The 12,876-nt window shown below is 35.1% G+C and overlaps 1 protein-coding gene across 1 annotated transcript in view; it reads left to right on the forward strand.

Moving 5' to 3' along the window:
- Nucleotides 1-12,876, forward strand: part of HYDIN (HYDIN axonemal central pair apparatus protein) — a 432,285-nt gene that overhangs the window by 82,979 nt on the left and 336,430 nt on the right. The window contains 2 exon segments of the mRNA XM_060000506.1: nt 8,039-8,196; nt 9,968-10,093. Coding sequence (XP_059856489.1) covers nt 8,062-8,196; nt 9,968-10,093 — 261 coding nt within the window. The 5' untranslated portion in view covers nt 8,039-8,061.

Here is a 12,876-nt window from a genome sequence, read left to right on the forward strand (position 1 = left end):
TGGATTCCCAACCACTGGGCCACCAGGGAAGCCCCTCATATGCTTTTTGCTATTGATATATCTTTAGTGAAATGTCTCCATGTCCTTTACCCATTTTCTAATTGGATTGTGTGTTAGGCAGAATAATGTCACTTTTCTGCCAAATATGTCCATGTCCCAATCCCCCAACCCTGTGAATATGTTAATTACATGGGAGAGGAGAGTTAAGGTTGCAGATGGAATTAACATTGCTAGGCAGGTGACTTTGAGAAAGGGAGATTATCCTGGATTATCCTGCTGGCTCTAATGTAATAACAAAGTTCCTTAAAAGTGTAAGTGGGAGGCAGAAGAGGAGGTCAGAGTGATGTTGTGTGAGAAAGACTCAACCTGCCATAATTGGCTTTGAAGATGGAGGAAGGAGCCCATACGGCAAGGAAATGGATTCTCCTAGAGCTTCAGAAAGGAACACGGCCCTGCAGAACCTTGATTTTAGGCCAGTGAGACCTCTGTTACACTTCTAACTTTCAGAATTTTAAGATAATAAATTTGTGTTGTTTGAAGCCACAAATTTGTGGTAATTTGTTGTAGCAGCAAGAAGAAACTAATACAGGTTTGTTTGTTTGTTTTTTCACTGTTTGGCTTTTAGCGGTTTTTAAAAAAAAAATGTACTCTAGATATGAGTCCTTTGTCAGACATGAAGTTTACAAATATTTTCTTCCTGTTGGTTTCTTTCATCCACTTAGAAGATTCTTTCCAAGTACAAAAGTTTTTTTATTTTGATGAAGTCCTCTTTATTGACTTTTTCTTTTCTGCATTATGCTTTTGGCGTCATGTCTAAGAACACTTCACCGAACCCTAGTCTAGAAAATTTTCTTCCTTTTTTTTCCTAAAAACTTTGTAGTTTTATATTTTACATTTAAATATATGCCCCACTTTGAATTAACTTTTGTGTAAGATGTGAGATTTGGATTGAGGCTTACTTTTTGCCTATAGAGCTCCAATGGCCCCAGCACCATTTGTTTAAAGGCTCTTTCTCTTACATTGAATTGCTTTTGCACCTTTGTCAAAAATCAATTTGGAATATTTGTGTAGGTCTATTTCTGAGTTCTCTGTTCTCTTCTATTGATCTATATCTATCCCTCTGCCAATACAACATAGTCTTGATTACTATAGCTTATGTAATAAGCCTTGAAATCAGTTAGAATAATTCTTCTCATTTTCTTCTTCTTTGTAAGTTTGTTTTAGTTATTCTAGGGCCTGTACCCTTTCATATAAATTTTTAAATAGATTTATCTTTGTTTAAATAAAAACTTTGCTGGTATTTGATAGGAATTAGTTTAAACTTGTGTATTAATTTGAGGAGAATTGACATCTTTGCTATGTTGAGTCTTCCAATCCGTGAACATAGATCTCCTTTTAATTAGATATTCTTTGATTTTTTTAATCAGTACTTTGTCATTTTTAGCATGTAAGTCCTGTATATGTTTTGATCAATTTACACCTACTTCTTTTTTGAAGGAGTGGCAGTTATAAATGGTATCGTATCTTAAATTTTGGTTTCCACATCTTCATTGTTAGTATATAGAAATATGAATGATATTTGTATGTTTATCTTATATCCTGTGACCTTGCTGTACTCACTTGTTAGTTCTAGGAGGTTTGTTGTAGATTCTTAGGGAATATCTGTGTAGACACTTATCCCATCTGCATATAAGGACAATTTTATTTCTTGTTTTCTGCTCTGTATGCTTTTTCTTTCTTTTTTTCTTCTTATAACACTGACTAGAACTTCCAGTACTGTGTCTGATAGCCATGTTGAGAATGGACCTTCTTGCCTTGTTCCCAGTCTTTAGGGGGAAAGCATTCAGTCTTTTACCATTTAGTATGATGTCACCTGTAAGTTTTTGGTATACTTTCTTTATTATGTTCCTCTATATTCCTTAGTTTTCTGGGAATTTTTATCATGAATGATATTGAATTTTGTCAGATGCTTTTTCTGCATAAATTGACATGATCATATGATGTTTCTTCTTTAGCCTGCTAATATTATGGATTACATTGATTGATATTTGAGTATTGAACTTGCCTTACATTCCTGGACTTAACCTATTTGGTCATGGTATATAATTTTTTTTACATATTGCTAAATAACTTGTTAAGATTCTGATAAATTTTCGTTAAAATTTTTAAATTTATATTCATGAAGGATATTGGTTTTTAGGGTTTTGGGGTTTTTTTGGTACTTTCTTCATCTGGTTTTGTCTTAGGCTTCATAAAACGAATTGTCAAGTGTTCCCCTCTTTTCCATTTTCTGGAAAAGATTGGTAGTATTGGTGTTAATTCTTCTTTCCATGTTTGCTGTCATTCTCCAGTGAAACCATCTAGACCTAGGTATTTCTTTTTTGTGTGTGTGGTATGCGGGCCTCTCACTGCTGTGGCCTCTCCCGTTGCAGAGCACAGGCTCTGGACGCGCATGCTCAGCGGCCATGGCTCATGGGCCCAGCCGCTCCGCGGCATGTGGGATCTTCCCAGACCGGGGCACGAACCCGTGTCCCCTGCATCGACAGGCGGACTCTCAACCACTGCACCACCAGGGAAGCCCGATATTTCTTTTTTTGAGTTATAAAATTATGAATTCAATTTCTTTAATAGTTAGAGTTATTCAAATTATCTATTCATATTAAATTGTTGTAGTATGTGTTCTTTGAGGAATTGAAGCAGTACATCTAAGTTGTCAAATTTATGAATGTGGAGTTGTTTATAGTGTTCCCTTACTGTCCTTTTGATATCTGTATGGTTTGTCCTCTCCTGTTAAATTCCTAGTATTGGTGATTTGTGTCTTCTTTCTTTGCTAGAGGTTTGTCAATATTATTGATTTCTCCAGAGAATCAGATCTTTGTTGAATTAATTTTCTCTATTGCTTTTCTGTTTTTAATTTTATTGATTTTGCTCCTATCTTTATTATTTCCTTCTGTCTGTTTGCTTTCATTTTATTTGGTGTTCTTTTTTCTGAACTTAGGAGCTTAGATGACACATTTGACTTTTACTGCTTTCTAATCTAAATATTTAGTGTTATAAATTTCAACACTTTTTTAGCTACCTTTTCAATATTTTGAAATGCTGTGTTTTCATTTTCATTCAATTCAGTGTGCTTGTGGATTTCCCTCTTTGACTTATGTATTTATTTACAAGTGTGTTGTTTAGTTTCCAAGTGTTTGGAGAATTTTGTGTTATCTTTCTGTTGTGTGTTTCTGATTTCACAGTGGTCAACCAGCGCCCTCTGTATGATTCCAATTCTTTTAACTTTGTTGAATTTTATTTCTTGGCCTAGGAAATGGTCTATCTTAGTATATGTTCCTTGGACACATGAAAAGCGCATGCATTCTGCTGTTGGGTGGACTGTTCCATAAATATTGATTAAATCATGTTGGTTGTGTTAAGTTCGTCTATATCGTGTTAATTTTCTGTTTAGTGCTTATATCAATTGTTGAGAAAGAGATGTTGAAGTCTCCAGCTACAGTTGTGGATTTGTAGAGTTCTTTTCATTTTTTGCATTATATAGTTTGAAGCTTGGTTCAAATCACATATTTTAAAAGTTGTTTGGTGCACTTATAATTATGATTGCTGTGTCCTTTTGGTAGATTCAGCCTTTTACATTATATAGTGTCCCTCTCTGTTCCTGATCTTTTTTTTTTTTTTTTTTTTGAAGTCAACTTTATCTAATATTACTGTAGCCCTTCTGGCTTTCTTTTGACCAACTTTTGCATGGTATACCTCTTCCATCCTTTTGCTTATAATCTACCTATATCATTATCATTGAAGTGATTCTCTTAATTCATAACTATCCTTCCTCTCTCTCTCTCTCGCTTGTGTGTTCATGTTTGCACACACACGCTCTTTATTACTTGAGTGAAGTAGGTCATTTTCCTATAACATTTTCCACATTCTAGATTTGGCTTAATTTTATTCTTACAGAATACACATGTTCCTGCATTTCTTGATCTCCTGCAACCTAGCTGGTAGGTCTAGAGACTTAATTAGATTTAGGTTTAGATTGTTGTTCATAGTTCTGCACAGGTGGTGCTGTGTACTGCGTCACGTCAGGAGGCTCATAATATGTCTGGTTTTCACTCTTCTAGTGTTAAGACTGATTTAGAGGGCTCTGGTGTTGTTAGCCTGATTGAGCCATTATAAAGTTCTTCAGCAACATCCTTTCTAATGGTTTTAACATTGATGAACCTTCGTTTCATTAGGGGCTGCAAATGGTGATTATTTTTCAGTCATTTCTTCTGCATTTATTAGCTGGAGTACTTCTATGAAGAATAATTTTCCATCATCAACTATTTGGTTAACTTGGAATGCAATTTGTACAAAAATGGTACAGAATAAATGGTTGATTCTTCCCAGTTATTATTTCCAAAATAATTAGTCTGGTGCCTTAGCAACTTCCAAAGGTGACCAACGATTTTTTTTTTTTTAGTATCTTTTGAACTCCGAGTTTTAAAGACTAATCCATTGCAGACTTTTGTTTTTGTTTTTGTTTTCCCCAAATTGTCCTGTCTTTGGTGAATGGAAGCTCCTTCAAGTGGCTCTGGGCTCCTTAGATACAACCCTAGTAGCCTTTGATAATGTACTTATTTTACAGTATAATAGAATGTTCCAAGTTCATCTTATACATTTCATGCCCCAGACCTTGAATTACCCATTTCTCTAAGGAGTTATGGTTTCTTTTAGTGGGAAATGGTGTTTAAAGACCACATTATGTCCCTGGACTGTCATTGCTTACTTAGCTTTCTTTGCTTCTGGGGTCTTTCAGTAGGGAGGTTATTTAAAAGGAGAGAATAATCAAGAGCTAAAACTCAGATTTTCCATTTAAATTTAAGATTATAGGGTTTCTTAATATAAGAACTTTTTTTGTTTTGTATTTTTAAAATGCTGAAATGCTTGATTCCTAGCAATATTGATGTAGCTACTTGTTTTTAAAATATTATTGATATTATGACCAACAATAAGACTACTATACAATGAAGATATATAGTCAAAAACCATGTTTTAAAGTTGGTTGGAATAATTGTTTGGTGTTACAACACCAATTTGATATACAGCAAGGTTTATTTGTTTCACTTTTCAACTTTTAATAATTGATTTTTCAAAATGTTTTAAAATATATATTTTAACAACTTTATTGAGATATAATTCACATTCAGTTCAGAATACAATTCACCCATTTAAAGTGTACATACAACCCACAGTTTTTAGTATATTCACGAACACATGCAATCATCACCACAGGCAACTTTAAACATTTTCATCATCTCAGAAAGCAATCCCATACCTTTTAGTTAACACCCTTCTATTCCTTCATTTCTCCCAGCCCTTTGCAGCGACTAATCTATTACTTTCTCTCTAGAGATTTTCCTGTTCTGGTCACTTCATGTGAACAGACTCATACAATATGTAGTTTTTTGTGACTGGCTTATGTTACTTAACAAAATGTTTTTGAGGTTTTTCCCTGTTTCTGTGATCCAGGGGGATGCTTCAGTCTCTTCCTGGGTTCTGGGATTTTCACAAAGGTGTCTTGTCCATGGAGGATTGCTAGCTGGTCTTTTTGTGAGGGGGATTGAAGTTGGCAACCACCTATTCCATGATGGTGACATCACACTGCCTATATTACTTTACACTGTAATAATTATGTGTATTGAATATTGTATACTGTGATTGTATATGATTTATTGTTTTTATTTAGTATGTCTTCTTTGCTTTTTCTAAAATTACTTTTAGTATTTAGGAAGATTTATCTTTATATTCAGTAGTTTCTTTGTATATAAACCGTTTATAGTGGCCTGTATTGTTATCTATTACTGTATAACAAATTACCCCCAGATTAATAGCGTAAAACACTGAATATTTGTTTTCTCAGTTTCTGTAGGTCAGGCTTAGCTGGGTGCTTCCTACTCAGGGTCTCTCATGCATCTCCTGTCAAGCTGTTGTCCAGACTGCAGTCATCTTAAGGCTCAACTGGGTCTGGCAACTCTGCTTTCATTCACATGGTTGTTGGCAGGCTTCAGAAGATCCACTGCCAAGCTCACTCATGTCATTGCTGTCAAGGCTTGGTTCCTCACCACATGGGCCTCTCTATAGATTTCCTGAGTGTCCTTACAATGTGGTAACTGGTGATTCGAGAGAGCCAGGCAGTGCCCAAGATGGAACTAATTTTCTTTATAACTGATCTCAGATGTGACATCCATCACTTGTGCTGTATTATATTTGTTAGAATACCTAAGCACAGCCCACACTCAAGGGGAGAGGATCATATAAATATATGAATGCTTGGAAACAGGTATCATTGACTGCCATCATAGGGGCTTTCTACCATAATTCCCTTAATTCTCCTTTATTCTATCTCGTTAAATGGTTTGATTCCTACCTAGTACTTACACAGTTGTTAATCTTTTCTACTTTTCGGCTGTCTTTCTTTTTTCTTTTCATTTAAAATTGCATCCTTTCTACTTTGTCAGAAAATATAACGTTTAAATTCTATTCTTCTCCTTATGTCTTCAACATTATTTTAATACCTGTACAACTAAATATATGAAATGCTCATCATCAGTCCTTTTGCTGAAATTCCCCAGTCAGCTTTTGGTTGGATGAAGCCCATCCTCTAGTATATTCTTCAGGAAGGGAACATGTTTATAATATTCCCTGGGCTTTTGCATGTTTAGAACTCCTTTTCTGTAGCCTCAGTGACTGAAGGAGAGCTTGGTTCCTTGTAAAATCCTTGGCTCCTGCTTTGTAAAGTCTTTGAAAAATGCTGCTCCTCTGTTTTCCCACTGCATGGCTTGCTTTTACAAAGTCCAATGACATCTAATTCTCTTGCCCTTGTACGTTATTTTGACTTTTTGCCTGGATGCTAATTTTTAAAATTCTTTGAAGCCTAGTAGTTCTTCTAAGATATGACTCATAGTTGATCATTTTGGGTCAGTTTTCCTGGGTACCTACTAGTCCCTTTTCATTGTTTTTTTTTCTGGAATTTTTCTTGGATTATGGCTTTAAATATTAATTTCCCTCCAGTACTTTTTCTTCTTCATGGGCTCCAATTATAGCATGTTAGAACTTCTTTCACTGTCTTCTATTTCAATCATTTCTTTTTCTGATCTTTTCTCTTATTTTAAAATTTCATATTCATTTCTTTGGGTGTTTTACTGCTTTATTTCAGTGTACCTTATTACATATTTATCGTATCTATTTTCCTTTATGCACTGCTTTCCCCTCCATTTTGGTCTGGTAGTGCCTTATTGTCTTTTGAGCTTTTAACAATTTTAAGGTTTTTTATTTGACATTGAATCAAGCTTTTTTTTTTTTTTTTTTTTTTTTCCCTGCACAGGGTAGAACAACCTAGCCTGCTATTATTAAAAGTAGAAATCCCTACTTAGTCATAAATGGACTTCCAAAGTTGCAAGTGTCCTGCTAGAAGTATAAGGAAATATATGCAAAGGGGAGATGTCCTATTTCTTTGCTTTGGAGGTATTGGGTGGCTGTTGAATGCCTTGTTTATTACTATAAACTTCAAAAAAATTTTCACAAACTTCTTTTTCCACGTATCATCTCATACTGCCTTTTTCAATTCTCTGCCTAGGTGTGAAGGTTTTTGAAGCCTTATATTTATTGTGTTTGAAGGGTGCCATGAGAGAGAATTGTCAAATAAGCAGATAAAGTAGCAAACTATGAAGTATAGTTATTGAGCAGTTTCTGTTTATTTATCTGGAGAAGATAAAAGTACCAAAATATAGTAACTGCTTATGTTTTCATGTCTTCCCTGAGCTTAGTCCAGAATCACTTGCTTTTTCTAAAAGTGATCCTAGACTTCGGGGTAAGGCTAAATCTAGACAGATTCATGGAATAGACTCCTACAGTTAAGGCATTTGTTCCAAGCATTGGATGTATTTTTGAAAATCAGTATTTTCTAAACCTTCGTATATTGGAAAAAGCTTCAAAAAATGTGACCTGTATTCAGGAGTTAACTGTATTTGTTCTAAAACTATTTCTTTTTCACTCTTAGGTATACAAAGGAAATAACTAAAAATGACAAGTAGAAGTCTTGAGGAGTCCATGGGGGCTGTTCATATGGGGTTAGTCAGAACGCTTAAAGGATTCCAAAGCAAGATTTTGCCACCCCTGAGTTCGAAGGTGGTTACAGAAGAAGAAGTAAATCGAATGGTAATGTATAAGAGAATTTCAGAGTAAAATACTTAATGCAGTCTTTCTCCTCAGGAGAATGACAGTTGCTACTTGACATTCTCAGAATATCAAACAGAATTACTGGCTGATAATATCAGTTTAGTTAACATGGGTAGATTGCTGCAGAGCATAGTTACCTTTTAAAGCTTGGGAAATTTTTGAAATTATATACATCAAAGTAGAGGCTTAAATTAAATTACTTAAGTTAATCAGTTGAACTAAGACTATGCAAGCAAATTATTAAGATTTTCTAAATATTAGCTAGAACCTTAAGAAACTGTCATTTATGTAGTTCAAAAACAGTCAAATATCAGAATTTCATAGGTTTTAACATATATAATCAATTACCTGTTGATTGGCAAGAGTTATTTTTGTTTGTGTATTTGTAGAACATAATGCATTAAAATGATGACTGTATAATATCTAGGAAAAATGCATAACTTTTTCTGTCCTTTATGATAGAAAACAATTACATTTTTAATGAATTATAATGATTTGGTGAGAATTGAATTATAAACTACATGCTGTGGAAATATCAATAACAATTTAAAGTGTTAAACATTGTGTTCACTGCATTTTAAAAACTAGTCTCAGATTATGTTCCAATTAGAAAAATAAAATCTATCATCATTTTCTTTTGTGATTGTTCTTGTTTCAGCTTTAAAGTAACTCCTTACTTTTTGCTTGTAAGAGTTTATTTTTATTTAAATCACAACACAGCTGATACCTCATAACATTTTAACATTCTAATCTGTGTTCCAATCAAAAGGAATCTTAAAAGCTATATTAGAAATATGCCTTCATTTAAATGGATTCAATCACAAAAATTAAATGTGTAGGGAATTTGAAGAGCATTGATTTTAACCCAAGGCGAAATGAATCAGCTAAATTATATGCCCCTGAATGTTTTAAGAAGTCTTGGCACATACTTAAGCATTATGTTGCTGCCAGTGATCATAATCTCTTTGCATATAAAGTAGCCCTAGAACAAAGTGAACATTCCAGAACAACGATTAATAGTGATTGGTCTTGGGTAAGCCCTTGCTGGTTTATTTAAATGATTTTATTTAAATGATAGGTTACATTTTTTTCTCAAAACAGTAGAAAGTGTTAAAGAATTTTGTGTTCTTGTTTGGGTATGTGGATGTGACTGGCTGCTGGATCTGATGATTGACTTAGAGCTCTTTTAAAACAAGGTCTAAATGTGCTCTTACGATTTCTAAAAAGTTCAAACTCGTTCCTAAGCAGCACAGTCATACTTCCCAGATCCTTTACTTTATAACCTGATATAACATGATAAACACCCAAAAGCTTTACTTGCATGTTGTAACTTCATTTGAGAAATAGAAATATTTCAAGGAGGATTAGCCTCCTTAGCTCTGAAGCCCTTAAGTGATTTTAGAAACCTAGAGTTTTATGCTCTTCTGAGCATATATAAGCTCTTTGGTCATGTTCCCGTGCAATTTCTTGACCTTCCTCTCCCCTACCCCAGGTTCTTTTGTGTGATTCCTTCAAAATCATAAGGAAACAGCAACCACATATCCTTTCAAATTATTGTGCAAAGAGCTCAGAAGTGCATGGGTACTTCGCTTGTATTCAGTTATTTTAAACGTTTTATAGGGGAACTTAGTGGCATTCCAGAATTATTCTGAAAGCTGCAAACACAAATTATTCATTACTGGCACTTATGAAAGCACTTTTTCAGTATTACCATTTATGAATCTTTGGCTCCTGTTGCTTTAAATTCTAGCTGACTCCCTCAGAGTTCCTGAAGGAAATGTCCCTCACCACAGAGCAGAGACTTGCCAATACACGTGTGACGTGCCGACCACAGATCACTGAACTTTTAGATATGAGAGAAACAACATATCAAAAGGTAGGTGCTTTCTGTCATACTTGCATATAAAGTAGGTCCTGGAATAATGTGAATATTCTAGAACAATAAGAACTAAGCAGTACTTATTGTTCCTGGGCTAACTAATCCCTTATTAGATTTGTTTTATGTGTTCTTTTTCTACCTCTGTTGATCTTGATATCTATAATTTGATACAAAAAGAATTACACAATACAATAACTTAAAAAATATTTATTATTTTTATTTATTTATTTTTGGCTGTGCTGGGTCTTAGTTGTGGCATGCGGACTCTTAGTTGTGGCATGCATGTGGGATCTAGTTCCCCAACCAGGGATCGAACCTGGGCCCCCTGCATTGGGAGCATGGAGTCTTACCCACTGGACCACCAGGGAAGTCCTCAACTAACTTTTGACTAGTCACATTTCTTCCTTAGCTACTTCTGGACACCATTGTTTACAGATTAGGAGTAATCCCAAGAATTATATTAACCAAGCCCAATTAGGTTATCCTCCTAGTGTAAGAAATCCCTCCTTACCTGAGCTGTCATAACTAGAAAGGAAGAAGGAGGAACTGTTTATTAAAATAGGCATTTTTGTCTATTCTGGCTGATTTCTAATAACAAATGTATCCTTTTAGTCTCTAAAGAATAGCTATTTTAACATGTTTCTGTATTCTCATGTAAACCATACATTCCAGGCTTTAGGAGTATATGTTTATAAAGTAGTTCTTATTTCCTACATTTTAATTAATTTCTTGAATTATATGCTTCACTTTTTGCACAAATTATGGTATGAGCCTCCATCAGTTAAACTGCTGGAGATTAGCCTCCTCTCAAAGGGTTCCCAGCTATTCCTGAGGGTTTTTCAGAGTGATTTCCCACAAGACAAGTGAGTCCCTCAGGCTCTTTTGCTCTCCTTGGCATGCCATTGCCATCCCATAAAATTTGCTCTTCTTCTGAGCACTTCTAGCTTTAGCTATTCATTGTTTCCTCTCTTTCCCATAACACCCTCTAACTTTGAGAGCAGGGAACACAGCTTTCTCCAAAGCTAATTCATCCTAATTAAGGGCTAAATGCTCCTTTCCCAGAGCATAACTAAGACCAGACTATGTGTATTGTTCTGTGTGTACTGCTTTTGTGTGTGTTTTAATGTATTTTGATTCCTGCTATGAAGGATGAAGAAATTAGTGTACCGCATCTCATCTTCTTGCCTCTGTCCTCTGTCAACTCAGTCGGTTATTTTTTCCTTTGTTTTCCGGAGTTTCATTTGTTTTTTGGTAGATAGTCGTACTCTTCTCATTTCCTCAAGAAGAGATTATGGAAACTATATTTCCTTGATTTTATAAATTTGATAATATTTGCCTATTGCCTTTATAGGTGAACTGCAGATTTGTTAGATGTAAAATTCTTGGGTCACACATTTTCCCCATAAGAGATTTGCAGGCATTTTCTTCACTACCTTCTGGCTTTAAATGACGATATGCGGAAGTATGCAGCCTAATATTTTAGCTTGTTTGCCCAAAGATTGTTTATTCTTATTTGATGTCCAGTGATTTTATTAGGATGTGACTAAATTTTTCCTAAGACACTACATACCATTATTTTATTTTTAGAAAGTTTTTCTTGAATTATCAAGTATTTGTCCAGGCCATTTTTGTTTTTATGTTTTTTAGAAATATCAATTGTGAACATGCTGGATCTTCTTTGTCTGCCCTTCTACACCTTGCATTTCCTCCCTAATCCATCTTAAACTTTCTGTTCATTCCCATTTCATTGTAATTACATTCATCAACTTAACCTCTGTATCCCTTACTTTGAGTTGTGTGTGTGTGTGTGTTTCTCTAAAAATTCATTCTTAAGCTTGACCAGTTCAACACACCTGGGTTGTCTCACAGCATTTTACAGTTAGTTTCTTTTTTTGTACTTTTTAATTCACTTGTGTCTCAGATATCACTCTTCTTTGGCTTTCTTCCTACTTCACTGGTTGCTTTTTTCTTATTTGTTGGATCTTTCTCCTCTTCCTGTTGGCTAAATATTGGAGTTCCCCAGTACTTGGTCCTTAAACTTCTTTCTCTTCTGAACTCATTCCTTAGGTGACTCCTTCCAGGAACAAGGCTTTAAATTTCACCTTTTAAGTGATTGCTTTCATAATTATATCTCCTGCTATGGCCTAGCCCCTGAACTCTGGATCATATATTCAGCTCAATGTGTGATTGGCAGCTCAAACTTAAAATCCTTAAGAGCTAATTTTTGCATTACATTCTTTCCCTAAAGGCATGATCTTTCCTCTTTTGTCTTTCCTCCCTCCACCGTGTAATACCCCCATTTATCTATTTTCTCAGGCCAAAAACCTTGGTGTTATCTCTGATGCCTCTGTTTTTCTCACGTCTTATATGAAATCCAAAACAAGGGCTAATAATCACAAATATGTCTTTAATCCAACCACTTCTCACCACCTCCACCACTGCCATCCCAGTTCAACCCACCATCATCTAGACTCCTGAAATAGCCTCCCTGTTTCCAACTCATCGCCCCGTTATCAATTCTCCACAAAGAAGTAAGAGTGATTTTTATTTTATTATTTATTTATTTATTTAAAATATTTATTTATTTATTTATGGCTGTGTTGAGTCTCCGTTGCACGTGGGCTTTCTCTAGTTGCAGTGAGCGGGGGCTACTCTTCATTGTGTTGCACAGGCTCCTCACTGTGGTGGCTTCTCTTGTTGCAGAGCATGGGCTCTAGGTGCGTGGGCTTCAGTAGTTGTGGCTCGCGGGGTCAGTAGTTGTGGCACACGGGCTTAGTTGC

Source organism: Delphinus delphis, chromosome 20 (assembly GCF_949987515.2).
Source record: "Delphinus delphis chromosome 20, mDelDel1.2, whole genome shotgun sequence".
Taxonomy (NCBI): Eukaryota; Metazoa; Chordata; class Mammalia; order Artiodactyla; family Delphinidae; genus Delphinus; species Delphinus delphis.